This window comes from Bactrocera dorsalis, chromosome 3 (assembly GCF_023373825.1).
Source record: "Bactrocera dorsalis isolate Fly_Bdor chromosome 3, ASM2337382v1, whole genome shotgun sequence".
NCBI lineage: Eukaryota > Metazoa > Arthropoda > Insecta > Diptera > Tephritidae > Bactrocera > Bactrocera dorsalis.
The window spans coordinates 14,984,352-15,008,683 of record NC_064305.1 but is presented as its reverse complement, the minus strand read 5'-3'; the positions used below and the strand labels follow the sequence as shown (position 1 = coordinate 15,008,683).

General features: G+C 36.7%; 1 protein-coding gene across 1 annotated transcript; it reads left to right on the top strand.

The window, feature by feature from the left end:
* The first annotated feature begins 256 nt into the window (after positions 1 to 256).
* LOC105232828 (uncharacterized) lies at positions 257 to 24,332 on the top strand. Its single transcript, XM_011214699.4, has 2 exons — positions 257 to 947; positions 22,344 to 24,332. Exons 1-2 carry the CDS (start codon positions 815 to 817, stop codon positions 23,360 to 23,362), a joined length of 1,152 nt encoding a protein of 383 aa, XP_011213001.1. The 5' UTR covers positions 257 to 814; the 3' UTR covers positions 23,363 to 24,332.

The following is a 24,332-nucleotide window of genomic DNA, read 5'->3' as shown; positions in this document are numbered from 1 at the left end:
TGCGACTCAACAATTTGGAGAAAAGAGGAAAGAAAAAAATATACATAGTACATACATACATCGTCAAACTATAGTAACTATAGTATTAAATGTGAGTATTATATGTTATATGGTACATATAAGAAACTCATATTTTCCCACATACTAAAGTGACGGCAGGTAGTTGCTAGCATTCCGTTAGCATGCCTCACTACTACCTGAATGACAGACTGCCCGATCGCCTGACTGCCGGCGACTTGTTCACTTGTTTGCGCGCCAGCAATGCTGCCGTAACTAATTGTCCTGCCAGCTCCAATGTGGCGACAACGCCAAAGCCAACCCGAACTCGTAAACTGACGCCGTCAACCAACTGCGGTTCATTGCCTACAGCGCTTTGCCTTGCAGGCGCTGTGCGGCGGTACGCGCGCGCTTACCGACAATGAAAACAGTGACAACGGCAAGCGAACCGCCGGACATACTCTTATCGTTGAACTGTGCAATGCGAGCGCGGCGCTGTGTGTGTGTGCGCGGTGGCGGTGTGTGGGGGCGCTTGTGTAACATTTTGACTCCTGTGTGCGCCTTCACGCTGTTTTAGTTAGTGTTCAATTGGATCGCTAGCATGCTAGACGTTGCGCTCCGCTTCAATTGTAAACAAAATTGTTGAGAAACTCGATAAAATCGCGCGAGACTTTGTTATTGCAGTGTGGCAGTGTGAAAGTGTCTTTAAATAACAGTATTTTGTCGGTTGCTAGCAAACAGCTGATAATCGTTAATTTTTCCCGCGCGCAGCGGGTGACATATTCACATTTACACAAACAACAACAAGAATAGCAGCATGGCGTCCTTGAGTCAGCAGTGTAACCCGCGCGCCAATGTCTTTCTAATGGTCAATTTGGGCTGTGAAATGCTCTATGTGATTGATCAACGCCTGAAGGCGCAACAAATTTGCGAGGAAAAGTCAACTCAAGGTATAAACAAAACAAAAAAAGCAATAACAGCGTGGGTTCGGGGGTAAATGAATGCACTTTTACTCGTGTATATGTATGTGTAGTTGTGTTGGGTGAAATTTGCAATTTGAAATTCGCGACTATTAAGCGTCTAATTATGGGAGCCATCAGATGGTGTGCGGAATTCTTACACAGGTGTGCGTATGTTCGAGAGCACTTGCCGTTGGGTGTCAATAAATTTTATGATACTACTAAAAGCAATCAATAATTTTGTCGTTACTCTAATAACAATGTGAATTTCGTGTATTTCTTGGAAGTAACGGTATGCATATTGCAATTGTTCGATAATAATAATTAATATAAAATAGTGTGATTGATATAAGCAGTAAAATATGAAAAAAGAAATTAAATATTAAATAAAAAAAATTAAAATAAAAAAAATTAAAATAAAAAATTAAAAAAAGAAAAAGAAAATATAATTAAAAATAAAAAAATAAATTAATAAAAAAATAATTATAAAAAATGTATGTAAATTAAAATATAATTATTAAATTAATAAATTAGTACGAATTAAATAAAATAATACTGAATATAAAAATTAAATAAGTACATACATACATACATTTATAAATATTAAAAATACATACATATATAAATATTAAAAAAAAATATATATGTACATATGTATGTATATATAAAATAAATTAAATAAACAAATAAAAGAAAATAAAAATTAAAAAACAAAATTAATTTAAAAAAAAGTACTAAAAAGTAATAAATATAAAACATTAGAATTAAAAACGGAAGTGTTAGATTAAAAAAAATAATGTAGAAAGTATTTAGTAAGTATTTATTAATATTATTATAAATACATACATATATTAAAAAATTATAAAATTTAACAATACAAAATAATTTTGCTAAATTTAAAATATATAAAAAGTGAAGTGTAAAATTTGAAATATTATACAAAAGTAAATATGGACCATAATAAATAATGCAAATATGAAATGCAGAAAATGTAAATAGAAGGAATGAATTTTCAAAATACAAAAAAAAAACATAAAATTATTAAATAAATAAAAATAAAAAAATAAAAATATTTTTAATTACAAAAAAAACATAAAATTATTAAATAAATAAAAATTAAAAAATATATATTTTTAATTAAAAAAAAACATTAAATTATTAAATAAATAAATATTAAAAAAAATATATTTTTTATTACGAAAAATTTATTTTTAAATAAATGTTATAAAAAAATATAAAAAATTCAAATTTAAAAAAGTGACAGAAAATTAAAACATAATGTACAAAATAGAATTAAATTAATAAATAAAAAATAATTTAATTGAATAATAAATAAATAATATAAAAAATAAATAAATTAAATAAAAATTATTTAAAAGTTAGTTACAAATAAAAACAAGAAAATAAAAATCTTAAAATTAACAAAAAAAAAAATTAAGTAAAAGATTATTTAGTAAAAGGAGATGCATTGTAAAAATTATTATCAAATCCAAAAAATATTAAAAATCAAATAAAAAAATTATAAAAATAAAATAAATTATAAATAGTATTAAATTAAAGATAAAGTAACTGAAAATTTTAAAAAGCAAATAAATTAAATAATAAAAAAAAAATTATATAAAAAATTTAAAATAAAAAAAAATGTAAATAACAGTAATAAATAACATACAAATAAACAAAAATCTTAAAATTAAAATTAAAAACAAAAAAAACACAAGTAAATGGATATTTAGTAAAAATTATTCAGATTCAAAAAAGAATAAAAATAAAGATAAAAGTAAAAGTAAAAATAATCCAATAAAAAATTACAAAAATAAAATAAATTATAAATAGTGTTAAATTAAAGATGTAGTAGCTGAAGAATTTAAAAAGCAAATAATCTCAAATTAAAAATCATAAAAAATTTAAAATTAAAAATAAAACTATAATTTTTTTTTTAATAATATTTTTAAATATTTTTTTGAGTTATATTAAATAATATCTTATTTTTGTTAAAATAATTAAACTAAAAAATTAAACTAAAACATTAAATAAAAAATTTCGAGTAAAAAAAAATTCAATAATTTTTCGAATAAAATTTTAATTAATATTTCTTTAGTTATATTAAATATTATATTAATTTTTTTATAAGGTTAAGCTAAAAAATTACAAAAAAGTTATATAAAAAATTTAATTAATTTTTTGAACAATAATTATTTTAAATAAATTTTTGAATAATATTTTTAAATATTTTTTGAGTTATATTAAATAATATCTTATTTTTGTTAAAACAAATAAACTAAAAAATTAAATAAAAAATTTAGAATGAAACAAAATTCAACAATTTTTCCAATAATTTTTTTTTAAATATTTCTTTAGTTATTTTAAATATTATATTAAATTTTTTATAAGGCTTAGCTAAAAAATTACAAAAAAGTTATATAAAAAATTTAATTAATTTTTTGAACAATAATTATTTTAAATAAATTTTTGAATAGTTTTTTAAATAATTTTTTTTTGTTATATTAAAAAAAAGTGTTTTCGATTAAGAAAATTTTTTTTACAAATAAGAAAAATCAAAAAATTAATAAATAATGAAGAAATAAACTAATAAACTTGAAAACTCAATTATAAATTAAAAATAAAATAAGACAAAAAATAATAATAATAAAAATATTGGTGACAAAATTTATTAGGACTTGATACCGATATTCGCGTTTATATGACAGCTGTGTACTACATTCATCCGATCTGAACAATTTTTTTCGGAGATCATATTATTAATTTAGATAATAAAACTTGCCAAATTTCCTGAAGATATCTCGTAAAATTAAAAAGTTTTCCATACAAGCACCTGATTCCAACCGTTGTTATTGTAGCGGCAGAATTCTGCTGAGTTGACAGTCTTTGGCCGGATAAAAAAATGCGGGTCCGTTTCGTTTACGTAGGCCCGACTGTCGTGGCAACGGGGTTCTAATATTTCAGTTTATATGTTAGATATATGCTATAGTTGTCCGATATTGGCGGTTTCGGCAAATAAACATCTTTTTGCGGAGAAAAGAACGTGTATAAAGTTTCAGTTTGATATCTTAAAAACTGAAGGACTGGTACACTATTCTGGGTATGAAAAGTCTATAACTTGGTGGGTCATACGCTCAAACTCAAGGTTAATGTACTTCTAGAGGAAAAAATAAAACAAATCAAGTGACTTGGAATTTACGGCATAGAATTAAAGAAGTAACAAAATTTTGGACTTAATTTGTTTGAAATTTTTAAGATATACATATATTGTACGGATAGATTTTTTAGGATTTCATACAGCCCACTTATTCCAGTATAGCCGGCTCTAACTCGACAAGAACGCAACGAATGTTGGATAAGTCATAGCTGGTTTAACAAAGGTCTATATCGACTTGATATGGTACTCTCACAAAGAATGGAAAAACGGAATCAAGTCATAAGATCTAGATGGCTATATGGCCCATTTGATGCTATAATTTGGTTAACCGAACTTCGCTCCAATAGAGATTGTGTGGTTCTATATGAGGTGGGATTTATTGCAAAGCTCTGTTGAAATTTAGCACGCAGTAGAGTGACTTTACTTGGGAAACCAAAGAGTTACGAATTAATTTTTCGTAGCATATCTACTCAAATATATCGAACAGAAATATTAAACCCTGTTTTTCTTATTTTGACAGCTGATTAGCAGCTAACCCTTAAAAAGGTTATACACCTCCAAAACGCCAACATATACATATAGAAAATAGCGGCTTTGTGTCGCCACTTTACTGTCGCAAAACAGTTTTTGAACACAATGACTCATGATTAATGAGATATTGAACGCAAGCACAAAAGGGATCACTTGACTTGAAGACTCGTTGGACGTAACTCTTTCAACGCATGCATAATTTACATGCCATATGGTGTGCTCATAACCTGCATTATGTATTTACATACAATATATGTAGGTAAGTATAGTGATCAGCTTTGTCACAACGGAACCGACTAAATTAATCCTTAATTTATATTAATTCAAACCAATTCATGATCAGCAATGAACTTCGCTTGTCCTCTTGCCGCTCCACAATGCTACCCGCCACGCTTAGTGCCGTTACTGATTGCCGAATTTATTGCGCTGCTTGGTACATGCGAGCATTTCTTCAAGAACCATGCAATTTTCTCGTTGTTATTAATTTTTCGCTCGCCGTTTTTTTCTTAATCCAGCAATTGTCACTCTTGGCATCTTGAGCATTCGTTTATTGCTCATTCATTGAAATCGCAATATTGCATTCATTCAACTTTGTGCTGTTAATAAAGTTTAAGAAAACAAAAAAACTTGATACTCGCGAAGCTGAATATTTAACGCTTTTCTTGTGCTCGTGTTGAGGGAGTTGCAGGCAATCAGCAGTTGGTTGTTGGCACTAGTTAACAAATGAAAGGAAATTTTTGATTTCAATAACTTTTCGAAATTATGAATGCAGTTGAGAAATGAGTGGTTGTGTTTTTTTAGACGTGTGGTTTTCTGTCTTTTCGGAGATGCTCTTTTTGTCTGGATCTAGTTGATTTACACTTACTGCTCATCCAGTTTATGGAAGGCTTTCTGAAAGGAACTTGGTTTGAGTGCTTAGATTAGATTAATGAATGAGGAAGGCTTTTCGAAAGGATCTTGGTTTGAGGGCTTAGATTAGATTAATAAATGAGAATTGCACTGCGACTTAAGGTAATGTCCTCTTCTAAGTCACAACGACTCACCTAGCCCCAGCAAATTGATAAATTCCAATCTAGGGCTAGGTGCTAATGAAGCGATGGGATCCCTATTAGGAAACATGGATCCTAGGGCCTTTATCCTGCCACTACAAACTGCTATGCAGTCAATTAGCAGGTGTTCTGGAGTTTCAGCCAATTTATTTTCGGCAATACCTTTGTTACCTGGCACCCAAAGGGGGACAGAGATCGCTTTAACTGCCGCTTGACTATCGCTTAGTATAACTAGACGTTCATTCTGATACTTGCATTGAAGGTTTATCTGTACGCACCGACTTATAACAAAGACCTCTGCTACCCACAGGAGAGTTCGTGCGTGCTCCTGCGACCCCAGCGCCAATTAGGTCGCTAACTCGTTCGTACGACCATCGTGAATTGACCGAAAATGAGACAGCAACCGATCCTGATTTTCACAAGAGAGTACGTTAATGGACAGAATTGACGTATTTGCAGGGATGATAATCCACAAGCTATTTCCGGGATGTCGTTACATTTCCAAAAAGTTACTGTTTGGTTTGCTCTATGGGTAGATTCCCGGTCCATATTTCTTCAAAAATGAAGCCAATGTTACAGCCAATGGGGAATGCTATAGAGCCATGAATACTGACCTTTTCGGGCCTGAATTGGAGGATGTTGAGGTGAACAACCTTTGGTTCGAACAACACGATGTTACATGTCATACATCCTGCAATTTAGCACAACTGGACTATTTTAGTGGGGCTATCTGAAGTCGCTTATTTAGGGAGATAAAAATAAAAGGATTGACTCCTAAGAAGAGAATATTCGGTCCGTTATTGCGGAACCTATTGCTGTATAATCCAACTTTTCCGGCCTGAATTGGAGGATGTTGAGGTGGACAACCTTTGGTTTTGACAAGATTTTTGTGGTATGTGAAGTCGCTTACCTAGGGAAATAAAAACGAGACGATTGACTCCTTGGAAGAGTATATTCGGGCCGCTATTGCTGACACTATTACTGAATGCTCTAACATTGGGCCTACCCGCTGGAATTTATTTAAGTCAGCCGCGGTGGTTACTTGCCACGAAATAATTTTTAAAACATAATGGGCATTCGTTCAAGTATCCGTGAACCCAAATCTTAGCTATAACTATATATCTATAAGAGTAACTATAAAAACTTAGAAAATACTAAAAGTGGTACCGCCAAGCCAAAAATCTGAAAATTTTGCGTTTTAAGTAGGGTCCTTCAGTTTTTGGGCACCATTTATAACAATGTGTTTACGGTTCTTGGTCGGCCGCATAAAAATCTAAGAACGTTCTGGTTACTTATTCCCTACAGTCGTAGGAACGGAAGGGACTCCCTGTCGTCTTTTGATTTTGAAGATTCGTCAAGTAATCGTAATTTGTTTGTATAAAATATTAATAATAATTTTGTATAGACACAAATAAATCTGTAATAATATTTGAACGAGACAAATTCGATTAATTCTATCTTACTCCCAGAATAAATTGTCGAAGTGAAGCATTCTTCTTCGCGATGTAGACTGGTCCACTTAAAATCAAATTGACCGTTATTTCCTAAACCGCTAATAAACGGCTCTCCTTACTTTACAGTAAAAGAAGAAGATCTATTGATTAGTAAACTTATCATTCGTAAGCACACAATTAAACCAAGTGCACCAGTGTAGTTGGATTCACTCTTCGCCCAGACATTGTAGATACTGAAAGAATGAACAACGAGAACATAAAATTTCATGTTAGGAACGGATGAATTAATTTGTTTATCAATTGATTGATTTTTATTGATCGCTTATGTAGAATATCGAAAGCAAATTATACTGAAATAGAGCTAATAAACAACATCAATTAACAGATATTGTGAGAATGCGAGCAAATATATATAATATGTGGGTTCATATAGACTATTTCTATATATAGTATATACAGGCCTGCTGGACATTGGGATTCGATTGAATTTCGCAGAATTGAATTATAATTTCAGATCCTACTGTATACCGACTATGTTTGAAAATTGAAAATATACGATTCCCAACAATTTTAATGTTGAAATAGACAATACATACTTTCGAAACCAAAAAAAATGTTCCAAGGTATCAAAATCGACGTTCAAATCGGACTACAGAACAGCTTTGACTGTTGTTGCGAACCAATTATAAATGTTGGCTCCAGCACGTTTAGACGTTTGGGGATTTTAATTTAGGGGAGTTTGTTTATAATGCGAACTTTTAAGCTCTTAAGGTCCTTAACTCCGAAATCTGAATCTCTGCTATAGTTTTGGAGAGACGTATGTTTAGGCATAATCCGGAATAAAAGTAAAAATTCTATTAATTCGAAAACGGAGGACTTACGGATGAAGGCTTGAAAAAATACTTAAAATTTTTTTATCTCACAGTAAAACGAGGTTAATGGTGACTGTTGCTACTCTGCAAGATATTAATGGATTGTATTGTATATAAGTATATCCTGTTCTTAACTCTGTGAAGAAGACTTGGAAGGTTGTTGTTGTTGTAACCGTTATCTAGTCCCCATTAAGGCGGTAAAGTTCAGATAAGTCGTCATCGGGGTTATCCAGTGGTAGGCCCAGGAAATGTATTATTTCGACGGGTTCGGATCTTAGGAAGAGGGGTGTCAGATGTGCAGGGTTAGCTGGGCATGCAAAGAGGTGTTTAATGTCATGCGGGGATCCGTTGCATGCTGGACATATATTTGATATGTCGAGAACGATTCTGGATAAGTAGGAGTTTAACCTGCTGCAGTATTCAGAACGAACCAGCTCAAGGGCCACTTTGGACTTCAAGTACGCTATTCACTGGGAGCGAGTCGGTGAATATATTTATGGCTTAGTTAGTTCATTAGTTACGTTCGAAGTCTGGTCGGCGTATTATCTTATGTCATCGACGTAGTTCATGAAGGACTCGCTTGATTTCTACGAAAATACCACAGCAGAAGCTGCTTGGAGAGAAGTTCATTATGCTCCTTAACTGGGAACATATGAGCCTTACTGTGCAAATGTTCGAAGGGAGACATCCCGTTATGGTTTGGAGTGCAGTGCTCTGACATGTCTGAAGCTTCTTCGTCTGCGTTTCACTGCATCCAGGTGGCCATACTAATGTGGCGTAGTTAAGGACCGGCCGGCCGATTGCCTTGTATGTTGCCAACAACGTTTTCTTGTCTTTCCCCATTTGCTGCTGGCTAGCGATTTGAGAATTTTGTTGCTGCACTGTACTTTAGCAATAATCGCGGTCGTGTGAGGAGTTATGGAGTACAGTCTGTTGAGTGTAATACCTAAAATATTAGGGTTGTTGACAGTCAGAATTTTAACGCCAAGTGGGAGAGGACATCATCCTACGGAACTCCCTGTTTAATTCTTCTCATTTTAGAGTTTTTGCCTCGAAACAGTACAGATTATTGTCAACCGCTCGAGTAGTTCATGGTCCACCTCTTCAATCCTGGAGGGAGCGTAGATCCTCTTCGGTGAAAGTAAGTAATGCGTAGTCTTTTGGCATTTTGCGCAGCCGTCACGCACTTCTTTGAGTCCGAAGAGGAAAGGCATTGAATTGAATTTCAACTCGTTCGTCATGTCTCTTCGGAGTAGAAAAAACCTTGACAGTGGTAAAACTTGAAAAGTCGATGTAATCGGTGTTTCGATTTCGAATGTATATATTCTAACTCAATATGACATGACATGAATTTGTTCTTCTGTCAGTTCTTAAAACACCTAAACATCATTAATTTTCAGTAATCGATTGGACTAATTCACTCGTTCGAATTATGGAATGACACACCTTAATGCTTAAATATACATTTTATAGCTTTCAAAAATAAGGAGGGTATATTTCTCTAAGTAAGTTAGTGTCTTAAGAAATGTAAGTCCTTAATTCGAATATTACCACAATAAATCAATGTATCTTGCTTTTCAAACATCCCCTTACATTAACAAATTAAACGCAAAACAAAAATTAATAAGAAAGAAAAGAATTTAAGGAAGGGCAGTTGTACCTTCAACCAATCCTTTGAGCAGAGTTTTTACAAGGTGTGGTCACAAGAGTCATTCGAAGGCTTGCTTAGAGTATTAATCGACATAAAAAGTTTGCTGTTTCTTCCCTTTTTGAATACATATTCAAATAAAACAACAACCAATTTGTCTTCCTTAATTCAAATGTCGGTTCTCTAATGTTTGATTGTTTGTCATACTTTTGTTGTGACGTGGAAAGTATTATAGTTGGATAGTGGCGTAAGTGAAACTTTGAAAATTTGTGGTTTAAGAGTACAAACTGTTGGTCTTTATGATATGAAATTTTTTCAACGATCCTGTCATTGAGTCAGTGAAAAATTAGCCAAACCTTGAAAACGAAATAGTTTCGTTTTTATAACTTCCAGTTCAAATTCGTCGGCGATAGGTAGTAATCTATACAGTTCCAACAAAGCAGGGTTAGTTACACCGTTTTTTACTGATGATACCTGTTTTGATAAGATCTGTTATACTGGATTCATCTCTAACTCTTTACTTAAAAACGAAGAACATACTCGAACCAAAAGCTAAACAAACAACCTTTTATGTGGCGAGTTACGTTGACTACACAGAGGATACTTGTTCCAAGAACGGAAGTCGTGAGCTGCTTGAGCCATATGTAAAATAATCGTTTCTGGTCACTTCCAAGTGAATGGCGCTTGAAGAACTATCCACACTTGCGTAAACTTCTACACATGACTCCGTTCTACCATCCCTATAACTATGTACGTAAGCGGTGTCTATGCTAGTAAAGAAAAAGAAGGATGTTTAAAATCTTGTAAATCTCTCGTTAAGCTGTTATTAATCAATAACCGGATTAAGGGATAAGGCATTATTTGAATAATAATATTCGCTTTGCAGTGTTCTGATAGACTAAAGTCGTCGACCATTCGATTAACTGATTAGTTTTAAGAGCCCTATTCCAAAGATCTACCACACCATGTACTATACTATCCTTTTTTGGAAGATATCGTCCAGTTCCTGTTGAAAGAAAACAAGATATAGTAAGCTCGTTTCTCTATATACAGACGAATTAGTCCATTATTTTTTGAGATATCGATCTGATTTTTCAACAGAGCCATTGATATCGGACCACTTTCGCATATAACAGCCATACCAACTGACCTCAAAATCAAGTATTTGTATGGAACACCTTTTCATTTGACAAGATCTCTGTTCGAATTTTGGCATAGCTATTTATGCTATAGACAACGCAAAAATCTCCGAACAAAATGGTTCAGGAAAGCCAGGCTCTTTTCCACCTGGTATTTTTTAACAGAGTGAAGATCTTCCTCTTCATCTGCTTCCCCGGGCGAGTACTGCGTGGAATACTTTCAGAACTGTAGTGTTTTCGTCCATTTGGATGAGATGACCTAACCATCGTAGCCGCTGTCTTTTAATTCGCTGAACTATGGCAATGGCCACCACGCAAAGATCTATAAATTTTCCACAGAACCTTTCTCTCGAAAACTCGTAATGTCGAATCATCGTTGAAGCCTCTGCACCATATCGCAGGAGGGGGATGATTAATGACTTATAGAGTGACTTATATTTTCGTTGATGGCGAACTTTACTTCCCAATTGCCTACTCGGTCCGAATAGCAGCTGTTGGCAAGAGTTATTCGGCGTTGGATTTTGAGACTGACATTGTTGTTGTTTTAATACTGCTTCCAATATAGACGAAATTATCTACGATTTCGGAGTTATGAATGTCAACAGTGACGTGGGAGCCTAGTCGCGAGTGCGACAACTGTTTGTTTGACGACAGGTGATATTTCGTCTTGCAACTCGAATTATTCTCTCCAAGAGTAGATTGAAGAAGTCGCACAATAGGTAGTCGCCTTTTCTGATATCTCGATTGGTATCGAATGGCCCGGAGAGGACCTTTCCGCTCCTGACGGAGCTTTTGATATTGCTCAACGTCTGTTTATACAGCCGTATTAGTTTTGCGGGGATAACAATGGCAAACGGACCACATCTTCGAGGTCTCGTTGAAGCCTAAAACTTACTATTTTATTTAAATATAAATCTACGTAGCAGGCAAGCCTGGAACGTCTATTTTACTTATATAACGGGTGATTTTTTTGAGGTTAGGATTTTCATGCATTAGTATTTGACAGATCACGTGGGATTTCAGACATGGTGTCAAAGAGAAAGATGCTCAGTATGCTTTGACATTTCATCATGAATAGACTTACTAACGAGCAACGCTTGCAAATCATTGAATTTTATTACCAAAATCAGTGTTCGGTTCGAAATGTGTTTCGCGCTTTACGTCCGATTTATGGTCTACAGCGATGAGGCTCATTTCTGGTTGAATGGCTACGTAAATAAGCAAAATTGCCGCATTTGGGGTGAAGAGCAACCAGAAGCCGTTCAAGAACTGCCCATGCATCCCGAAAAATGCACTGTTTGGTGTGGTTTGTACGCTGGTGGAATCATTGGACCGTATTTTTTCAAAGATGCTGTTGGACGCAACGTTACGGTGAATGGCGATCGCTATCGTTCGATGCTAACAAACTTTTTGTTGCCAAAAATGGAAGAACTGAACTTGGATGACATGTGGTTTCAACAAGATGGCGCTACATGCCACACAGCTCGCGATTCTATGGCCATTTTGAGGGAAAACTTCGGACAACAATTCATCTCAAGAAATGGACCCGTAAGTTGGCCACCAAGATCATGCGATTTAACGCCTTTAGACTATTTTTTGTGGGGCTACGTCAAGTCTAAAGTCTACAGAAATAAGCCAGCAACTATTCCAGCTTTGGAAGACAACATTTCCGAAGAAATTCGGGCTATTCCGGCCGAAATGCTCGAAAAAGTTGCCCAAAATTGGACTTTCCGAATGGGCCACCTAAGACGCAGCCGCGGTCAACATTTAAATGAAATTATCTTCAAAAAGTAAATGTCATGAACCAATCTAACGTTTCAAATAAAGAACCGATGAGATTTTGCAAATTTTATGCGTTTTTTTTTTAAAAAAAAGTTATCAAGCTCTTAAAAAATCACCCTATATAAATCTATGAATTAAGTTTTTGGACAAATCAACTTAATATCCGGAGCTTGGGCTGAATATTAATGGACTGTTGGTAAAGTCTAGGTGTTAGGGGTAACTTTTCGTATACTCAAAATGATTTGACAATAATAATTTGCTCAAGTCATTTATTACACGCATTTGAGCATTTGGTCGCGCTTCTAACCGCTTGCCTCTTGCCATCCACTTTTATAAAAATTATACGTTTGGTCTTTACCTTCAAATGTCTGTGGCGGCCAATTAAATCCCCACTCCTTCACTCCTCTGGGGGTACAGTTGTGATTACGGCGTACACAACTCGTACATACTCGCACTTACTCGTGTGTGTACAATATTTCTATGTACTCGTTTAAGTACTAAACACAAAATTAAACATTGGCGTATAAAAAACTAAATTTCCGTTTGTATTAAACCGAACCGCACACAACAACAACAACAACATGCCACAGTTGACCCAATCGTTTTATGCCCTTTTTGACGCAAGACTTTAAGACGTATTAAGATTTAATGACTCTTTATGACTTTTTGTTTGCTGCTTAGTTCGTGGACGCGCTAGGGTGAGGGTGTTTTTTAGGCTCTGATTTTGTTGTTGTTTTATTTTATTTTTCGATTTTATGTGTTTGCCTGTAGGTAAGTGTACATTCCGTACTTGTGCGTACAAACACACATATGAACATGGCTGTTTGCTCATATGCGCGATTGCGTGTACTTTTTGTTGTGCAACAGTGGAGAATTGTGATTTTGTGATTTTGGGTATGTTAATGAAAACTGGTTGTCACTTGTATTATGTATTGAGCTATGTGATAAATATTGCAGGTAGAATAACAATATCTCCCATATACAATTGGCGCACATACGCACATATGCATATGTGTATGATCCCTGCGCACCCAAAGCATCTGCATTTAGGCTTGCGTACTTATGTTAGTAAGCATATATGGTATGACTGCAGTGCATACATATGCATATAAATACATATCTTTAATTGCCTTTGGTGTTGCTGGTTCAATTCACTTTCATTTGTCAGCCTTTTCTTATTATTTCTTATTATTGTAGTTTTCTCTGCTTTGCTTTGCAAGTTCTTGATACTGATTCTTATTGACTAAGTCCAATTCGTATGCTTATCGAGGTACACTGGGTTATAAAAGTATGGTTACACGAGATACTTATGGCGATTTATGTAACAACATTTGGAGAGACGATCATCAATGACGACGAGATGATGATTCAATTTGAGTTACAGGGTTTATCCGGAAAGTAATAGGACTGACTCAATCGTTACAATTCTTTAAAGACTTTCAAAATAGGCTACTCCTGCGTCGATGCAGCGCTGTCTGCGCGATTTCCAAGCATTGAAGGTGTCACGGAAAACATTCTTCGGAATAGTCTTGTGAGCCGAGGTGCAGGCTGGTTGGATCCTCTCTGCCATCTCAAAATGTTTTTCTTCATCCGCCTTTGCAGGCAAGGCAACAAAAAAGTCCAGGGAGGCCACACCTGGGCTGTAGGGCGGCCGCGAAAGCGTTGGGATGCCGGCCTTGGTAAGGTAACTGTCCACAAAAAAGGCGAGATGAGCCGGGGCATTGTCGTAGTGCAACTTCCAATCGGCTGCGATGTCTTGTCGGACCCGATTGACCCTTCGTTTGAGTCTCTTGAGGACTTCCAGGTAAAACTTGGCGTTGATGGTTTGTCCAGGAGGAAATAATTCATGGTGGACGATGCCTTTGATGTCAAAAAAGCCAATAAGCATTTTTTTCACGGCTTTGGATTTACTCTTTCTTCCGGTCTTCATCAGCGACCTCTTCCCGTCCCTCCAAAAAGGGCTTGTTGCCATCGAACCACACCACTTCTTGCTAAAGCGATATTTGGGTAAGCCTGCTTGATCATATCAAACGTCTCTGTCACAGATTTACCGAGTTTCACACAGAATTTAATCGCGTACCTCTGCTCTAACGAACACTGCATTTTCGGCTTGCACCACTCACTGAAACAGAAACACGTCGTGCGAAAATGTTTGTCCTGACCCTCCAGTTTGGGAGACAATTGACCATCCGCTTGTTTGTTAATTAGGAACGTTTTCTACCGAATCCAGTCGGTGCGCTCACGCTCCAAAGTACAGTCGCGACGGAAGAAAAACAGTCCTATTACTTTCCGGACAAGCCGTGTACCTGCATTTTATTCTCTCAAGAAAATTTCACTTGTGCCGAACTTATAATACCATTCACAATTCAAAATATTCCTTACAAGAATTCAGGTATTGCACCGTTGTCTTAGAGAATATCTCATGTCAAATGAAAAAGTTTTCCAAACAAGATCTTGATTCTGATCTTTCAGTTTATTTGATAGCTATATTCTATAGGGTCCGATAAATGAGCTTCTTGGGAAGAAAAGGACATTGCTAATATTTTATAAATATATATTTTATAGAGTATACGACGGTTCCTTCTGATGGTTAGAAGGATACACATACAATTGAGTTTGTCACCGTGGCAGCCAGATTGTAATGCTTTTGATAATCTCCTCCGCCATACTGGGTAATACCTCAGCCGTTTGATACGGTTTGGAAACATTTAATACCATTGCAGAGAGGCTCCTCTCTGTCACAATAGAACTTACATAGACTCAACACATTGATAAAATTTCAGTATTTTTCTAGGCGTTATTGAGACGATAAGAGCCTAAGACTGAATCCAATAGCCTTAATTCTGCGTCCGCAGATAGCTGTGCAATCTAGCATCAAGGGCTCGGAAGTGTCCGGCTCCATATTTAAAAACCGATGGTTTGCACAAGATGCTAGACCCATGTTAAATAGATGCTTCTTGAGCTTACAGTGCCCAATGTAAAATGCGACAAGTAGCCGGTACTTGTCACTCTTAAGATCGATTATATTTTTAAACCTGGTGAGGTTGTAACCAACCATTGCCAACTTGGCCTGGTGTGTACTTTGGAGTTGTTGCCAATAATTTTCCCTGCTTAGGCTTTCCTCCTTGCGAAGTAGCGCCTTTATGGTATGGGGACCAATTGCAATACAGTGTTCCGGTTCTACTATTCTAGTGACAACTGCAGAGCGCGCAAGCTCGTCTCGGCTATATCATTGTGACCTGTCACCTAAATAAGCTGCACTTGGTTACGATCTAACGGACTATTTGCACCATTAGCGAGTTCGCTTTAAGTGCTGTTTGGCTATTGTTGATCTTCGCGATATTTATTTTTTTTTTTTTGCGAGTTGCCATAATCAGCGTTGCCCTTATTGTCTGACTAGAAAAAGGTGACACCAAAGAGTGGCCTATTGGACGCCATTTGAAAAGTTTTCCTTACTACAATTCAGGTTCAATCAGAGTTATTCGGAAATCGACTCCTTCTTCGACTGTATCCCACTGTTTCGCGAAGCCTGCTCTTTTGTGGCTCTACTTTAACTTTAACTTTGCTCAAAGATAGACAATTGATATATGAACGGGACGAAGTTGTTGGCAGGAAGCTTTTTCAGAGATTGAAAGAAGGTCTGGTGAAGTTTTTTGAAGGAAGCTCTTTATGAAACATAGTTTCAGGCCACAGCATCACTGCTGTATTTTTGAGACAGAGGTGACAGTATTTCAGGAAGGTGAGCATCCACTCAGCTAGTAGAGCGGCAATACTAGCGTTGAGCTCCTTGACTGTGAATCAAGAGGTACCTGCCATCACTTTTAATATCATCAGGCTAACTCTTTTTTAGACTCATTTAGGTGCCTTATTAAAGCGGAATCATACTTTCAGAGAACCAGTTCAAATACGCGGTATTGATTGAGAGATTGAGATTGAGAGATCTCAACAAATTTGTGACAAATTCAAGCACTTTGTCGATTAGTGAGTGGTTTTGTGATCTATACTAACTCTTAAGGTATCAAAACTCACTGGTGTTTTTCAGCGGTTCAAAATTCTTATTGATTTTGTTACAGAATCGACTTTTTAACATTACCTAAAGATATAAAGATATAATAAATTGTTAACGTTTGAGGGCTCTAGACTGACTTTACTGTTTAAAGACTTTTTCGAAGGAGCACTCTTTGGCCTTTATTTTTTGTAGATTATCTCTTTCAATTGTTGGCCGCGACTACGTCTCAGATGGTCCATCCATTGAATCCAATTTTCGATTCCTCGTTCGAGCTTTTCGACTGATAGCTGGCGAATGACATGCGTGATGTTTTTCTCTAAGACCTGAATCGAAGCGGGATTGTCGACGAAGACTTTAGACTTCTAACAGTATGATATTACACAATCTTGGTGAACCAAATGTTGCCGAGATCACAAGCTTCATTTTCAGGCATCTAATAGTCGGCGCGAAAACGGTCGCCATTGACGGTTACGTTCTCACCATCATTATGTATGTACCACTGGCCCACAAACCACAGCAAACCGTTGTTTTTTTGGATGAAGTGACAGCTCTTGAATGAATTTAGGTTTCTCTTTGTCCTAAATGCGGCAATTTTGCTTGTATGTAAGCCATTGAGCCAGGAATGGGCCTCATCGCTCGAAAATTTTGGATCTTCTTGGAGCTTTTCAAGAGCCCATAGAGCGAAGCGTTGTCGCTTGGTAAGATTAAGCGGCTTCAGTTCTTTCACAAGCTGTATTTTGTATGCTTTAAATTTAGGATCGGGAGTTCAATAAATTTTCGAAGTATGCTCGTTCGTTTCGCTATCATACTAGCTAACAGACAGTTCGGCTTAGATCTTGAAAAAGTGCTCTGTGTCTCCATACTTTCGTTCGACAGTGTCTATGTATAAAATTAAGAAGAGCACTTGCTTATACTTAGCCACCAATATAGCCGTCGTCTACCTGTTTATTTTCAGTATTCTCTTCATTTGCTGCTGCAATTTCCAAAGTCAATTGCAAGCTACTGCGCACAATACGCTCTCGATTGGGGTTGTGACTGATATTTTGAATTTATTGCAATGGCATTTTCGGTTTGTTTAATTTTCAAATTAAACCGACCAACATTTTGTTCACTTCAAGTTCACTTGGCCGCCTTTGTTTGTCCGTTCACTTAGCGGTGGCAGTGATTCGCTTTCGTTCTGAATTGTGTACGGTCGTCGTTTTGCTGTCGTACAAATATTTGCCGATAAAATTTAGTTACATATGTTCACATTTGTAGCGTACAACACTCATGACAACAGTAACAACAAAGCATGGCATAAATGTATTAAAAGCAATAATATTTGTAATAGCAACATTTTATTAGTTTGCGGTTGGTGTTGTTGTGGTTGTGCGGTGTCACTTAGGCCATTAAACAAGTAACACTATTTACATACATACATCTGTATGGGTATGCGGGCATATGACACAATATACTCGTATAACATTAAGTTAAACACGCATACATTCATACATGCATACATACATTCATATATACTTGCATACATACATTCATACATACATACACACATTCATACATTCATACATACATACATATGTATATACTTAATGACCAGATTATAAATGCATTTGCACACAGGCTGTTTGTCCTTTTGACCATATGCGTCATACCCACTGCAAATACTCAGAAAGTGCTGCTAGTAGCGACTTAAGTGCCCGAAGAAGGCTTCGTAAGCAGGCAAGAAAGAAGCCAACCGCAAAGGAAAGGACAGTTGAGTGCCAACCGATTTTTCTTAGCGGCATATGTACAAAAGTGGGAATGCATTGTGTACGCAATGATTGCTTTTAACGGGATGATAAAAATTTATTGGAGAGCAGAAAGGAGGCTTTCGAAAAAATTTTAGATTTTATGTTTTTCATTTAAGAGAAACACTGGAATTATTTTATTGTTTATACATATGTATATGTATGTATATTATGTACGTTGAAATGCCCAGAATTTCGAGGTATGGATCAAGGATACCGTCGCATGTCGAAAAAATGTCGTTAGCCTCTTCTACTTCTTTGCTGGCGTAGACACTGCTTTTGCGATTATAGCCAAGTGAACAGCAGGACGCCAGACGTTTCTTCTTTTCATTATTTGTTGAGATACCAAGTGAAAGCAGGTCCATCTCGACCTGATCTCTTCAACGGAGTGGACTTCTTTCTATATCTTTACTTTCACCGGCGTGTACTGAGTCGAAAACCTTCAAAGCTGGAGTGTTACCTGTCAACCGGGCAACATGACCTAGCCAGCGCAGCCGCTGTCTCTTGATTTGCTGAACTATGTCAATGTCGCCGTATATCTCGCAAAGCTAATCGTTCCATTGACTGCGATATTCGCCATTGGCAATGCGCAAAGGACCATAAATTTTGCGTAAAATCTTTCTTTCGCACACTCCTAAGACCCATTCATAAGATGATGTTATTGTTCATGTCTCCGCACCATATAGCAGGACGGGTATGATGAGGGACTTGTAAAGCTTGGTATTTTTAGTCGAGAGAAGCCTTTACTTTTACTTACTTGCTTGCTCAGTCTAAAGTGGCTTCGGCTGGCAAGAGTGTTTCGACGTTGAGCTTCAGGTCTAATATAGTTGTTGATTTTGTTTCCAAGATAGACGAAATTGTCTACAACTTCAAAATTATGACTGCCAAAAGTGACATGCGAACCAAGTCCCGACTGTTTGTTTAATGCCAGGAGATTGTCTTCTTGTCTGAAACCTCACTTCGTATCGAACCACTCCGAGAGGCCCTTCCAGATCCTGGCAGAGCTTTTGGTGTTGCTCAACGTCAGCTTACACAGCCGTATTCGCTTTGCGGGCATAACAGGTTCAGACAAAGCAGCATTAAAACAAATCCTTTTCGATAAGGTCCAATCCGTTTGTTGACAGTAGGTTTCAGTCTTTCACACACTATGCTCGATAAGACCTTATATACATGCTGTATTAAAGAGGCTTATCCCACGGTAATTGGAGCAGATTGTGGGGTCCCCTTTTTGTGGTCGGGCATGCTTCATTCGACCATTCATCTTGCAATGAAGCTGATGCATACACTTTGTCAGTTCTTCACTGCCGTATTTGAATAGCTTGGCCGGTAATTGATCGGTCCCTGTCTTTATGTTGTTTTTTAGGCGGGTAATTGCTATTCGAACCTCATTATAGTCGAGCAATTCCATCGTCATCGATTGTGGTATCGGGTTCACCATCTACAGATGTTATACTTTCACTGCCGTTCAGCAGTCTAGAGAAGAGTTCCCTTTATAACTTCAATATTCTCTGAAAATCAGCCCCTGATTTCAGTTCAGATCGTTATTAGAGAGTATGGTTACAACTTTAGTTCCCCAAATCATTTGTATTTTGAACCTTTGCCTCAATCTTCAGTTTGTTTCTTATTAAAATTCCGGTTCCTCTAGTGTTTTGCCAATCCTTACTTCTTCGAGTTAATTCGCTCTGATTTTCATTCTCAGTGGCGACGGACCATACTCCTTACCATAACGGCAATCACGCGAACGTGCCAATTTGCGGACTCCGAAGGATTTGTCGTTGCTTGCATTTCCTTATAACATACTTACGGATATACAAAAGTGATTAGGTAGCAGCTCCTTGCACTGAGCGGTCAAACGGCTTAATGCATTTGACGCAAGGATAATTACATTTCATTGCTATATTATTATATACCGTTAGTTTTTACTCTTTATTTTATAATTGCTTACATGCATAGGAAGTAAGTTTTTGAATGTATATGTTCTTATGCCTACATGTCACCAATATTCATATAAATAATTGTATATAATCGGATATTAATTATAAGGGTATTTCGATAAGGGCTTAATATCATATGAGTACCAAGAACATAGTCGTCTATTTGGCAAACTCCTTGTCAGCTGTACTGAGAGTTGAATCTGAGATATTAGGCCGGACAGGAATATCGTATTTGAAATGAACGGTCCGTCCTCTGTAACTGAAAAAGACTGGTTGATCAATTTCGGGATTTCCTACTTTTTTAAAGAAAAAACACAGAAGCTTCAAAATTAATGGGGAATGTTTATTAGCATTCGAAAGAATGTTCTTTGCCAATTAATTTTTGAAGATTTTCTCTTTCAAATGTTGGTCGCGGCTACGTCTCAGATGGTCCATTCGTTGAGTTCAATTTTTGCTGACTCGGTCGAGCATTTTGACTGGTAACTGGCGCATTACACGCGTGATGTTTTGTTCCAAGACCTGAATCGGAGCGGGATTGTTGGCATAAACTTTAGACTACCCGCATACCGCGTATAACCGCACAGAAAACAGTCTAACAGTGTGATATCACACGATCTTAGTGGCCAATCGATCGGCCAAAAACGTGAAATTATATGCTCGGCGAAGTGATCTCTTAATAAATTCATTGATTGTGTGCGATGTGTGGAAAGTGATTGCGTCTTGTTGAACACCAAACATCACGGAGATCATGAACTTCAATTAGAGGCATCAAATAGTCGGTTGTCATGGCGTGATAATGGTCGTCTTTGACGGTTACGTTCTCAAGGGCATCATTTTTGAAGAAATATGGACTGAAGATGCCACTGGTCGACAAAATACAACAAACCGTTATTTTTTCTGCATGGAATAACAGCTCTTGAATCTTTTCAGGTAGCTCTCCTAATTTGGCATTTTGCTTGTTTACATACCCATTGTGCCAGAGATAGGTCTTATCGCTGAACAAAATTTTCAACGAAAACGTCGGATCTTCTTAGAACTTTTCAAGATACCATAGAACAAGGGGTTGCCGCTTGGAAAAGGTCCAGCGGCTTCAGTTCTTGCACAAACTGTATTTGGTAAGCCTTCAATTTAAGACTTCGACGAAAATGCATCTAGTCATTTAATACGTCAGTCCGAGCACCGAATCGACCCTCCACGGGCTTTGTGTACACTCTCAGTTACCGCTACTATATTTTCCTTACTGCGTTCTGGACCTGGTTTACGCGATCGAATATTGCCCAATAATGAATGCTGGGTCTCAAGATGGGTGATGGTGTTGCGAATTGTTCGCTCAGTGTACCGATTATGCTGACCATTCACGAGCACATGAAAAGTCTACGATTAATATCGAAGCTTGACATGAGTCTTCCTCTTGTCCTCAGAGGACGAAATTTTATTGGTCGAATTAACGACTGTGATTTTCTTATCAAGTTTCAAATAAGTGAACCATTTTTGAAGCTCATTGTTACTGCACCAGAATTGATCAGTAGAAGAGGTGTAGCGTTCCACTAGTATAATGCGAGACTTCACAAAAGTTTGATGACTCGCCAAAAGCTTTGAGAGAGTGGAAAGAGAGAGGAGGTGACAAAAGCTTTATGAAATAATTACTATTTTATAACAACTAAAGTAAAAATAAGTTTAACCAAATCCGTTTGATATTCTTTGGTTACTCTTGAGTCATATATACACAAACATACATACATATATATAAATACAGTTGAACTTTCATAACTCGAACTTTTATAACTCGAAGTTCTCCATTACTCGAATCCTTGAATTGACATTAAAGGTCAAATTTCATGCAAGTTTTATTTTCATAACTCAAAGTCTTTCTTACTTGAAATTATTTTGTGGGTTATGGTGAATCGAGTTCGGCTCAACTGTACAGTTTTTAATTTTTGAAAAATAGCTTCCGCCTCATATATTTTCAGACAAATATGCGCTATTTGGTTTCTATTTTAATTTTTCCCAATTCTCTCCTCTTTACAGTTATTCACGATGTTACCGTTGTATTACTCGAGCCAAAGTTCCTTGATTCCCTGATTGTCGGCTCGACACATCACAATTCGCAATTACTTACCGTCGATCATTGTAAATATATGCTTAATGATATTGCCACCTCATCAATCATGCGTCTCGACAAAAGTTCGATGGATAAATTATGGAATCTCATGACAATGATCTACAAATGGCAACTTTTCAACTCGAAACATCCACAACATTTACTCGATATAACTTTCAGACACTTGGACGCGATTTGTCGACTGCGACCCGATGCGCAACGCACAATGTTGGTCGATTTCACCAAGAATGTGCTGCTCGATTTCTGGAATGTGTTGAGCGATGACGGTCAATGGGGCGTCTATCAAACAAACAAAGCGTGGCTACAATGTTTCAATACGAAAATATCATTACTCATACGCCTCGGTTTCCAAAATCTCGATGGCACTTTTGTGCGTGCCATGGAGGCCAGCTATTATAAGGAATTCGTTGAGAGCATCGGTGAGAATGTGTATGTGAAGAGTGTTGAAATTGCCGAAGCACAGCGTCAAGAGAACAGCAGCAGCACGCGTGCGACGACGAAGCAACACGCCGATCCGTTGGCGGAGCTTTTCAATTTGCCGCAATCGGATAGCGAAGATCTACAACCGATCGATGCAAATAATTTTCAAAAGCAATTCGAACAGAATTTGCAACAGTGCAATATTTTATTCTTCGATTTGGATGTGAATGAAGCGACGACAACAATCAGTAGAGGCGGAGACGACACTAAAGAGGAGCTGTATGCGGTTGAGAAAGATGTAGCAACGGAGAATGACTTCGTTGGCGCTTTTGGTAATAGTGAGATATTACCCGATTCCTCGACGATGTTGCCAACGTCAAAGAGACGAGCGCAAGGCGAGTTTGTACAATTGCCGGCGACGTATAACCGTAATGCGGATGCTGGGCGCGCCGGCGCTTTGGGTCTAAATCGGGATTTGCTCGATTTATATAGTCAAATACTTTAAATTGGCGAGCATAAGGAGGGCGCTATAAATGGTTTCAGCATGCGCATACATTTGAATGTATGTATACCATTAGAGTGGGCAAAAAAAAAGTTAATTTTTTTTCGTTAGATACCGTGAAAACATCGTAAGAAATTAAGAAAAAAATAAGTAAAAGTTTTGAATATCCTTCACAAACACAAAATATTCCATATAAGAGCTGAATTTTGATCGTTGAGTTTGTATGACAGCTATATGCTATAGTGGTCCGATCTAAACAATTTCTGCTGATATTGTAAAGTTGGCCTGGAGAATAATAACGGGTGGGCCATCTAACGTTTTAAATTTGAATTATCTATGTTTCGACATTGGAAACGTCAAATACCATTCGGAAAGTGACAGATATTCAGTAAAAAGTCTAAAATCTACGAAATGGGGCGCTATTCACTATTCTACAGTTCGCAGATTGGGCAGAAGATCGTTTGACCGAGGATGGCCAATTTTACCGAAAAATCATATTTTCGGACGAGGCTCATTTCCACCTCGATGGTTACGTTAACAAGCAGAATTGTCGCATTTGGGGAAATTAGACTTTGATTGTTCAGTTTGTATGGCAGCTATATGCTATAGTGGTCCGATCTAAACAAATTCCGCAGAGATTATGCCGTTTCTTTAGATAATAATCTATACCATATTTCAATTTGTATGTAAGGTTTTTTTACGTGGCGGGTCTCAAACCCAGCGCACAACCATGTGGAGAGAATGTTTCGCCTTCTCGCTATAGCTCGCCTTCAAACGGATGTTTTTTTGGCTATCCAGAGGTTACTTGGTCTAAGACCGAAAGTTGTGAGCTGTTTGAGCCATATGTAAAAGAATCGTTTCTAGCGACTCCCAAATGAATGACGCTCAGAGAACTTTTCTCACTTGCAAGGACTTCTGCACATGGCTCCACCCTGATTTTGTCATTAGGGATGACACTATTACGGTATCTGAG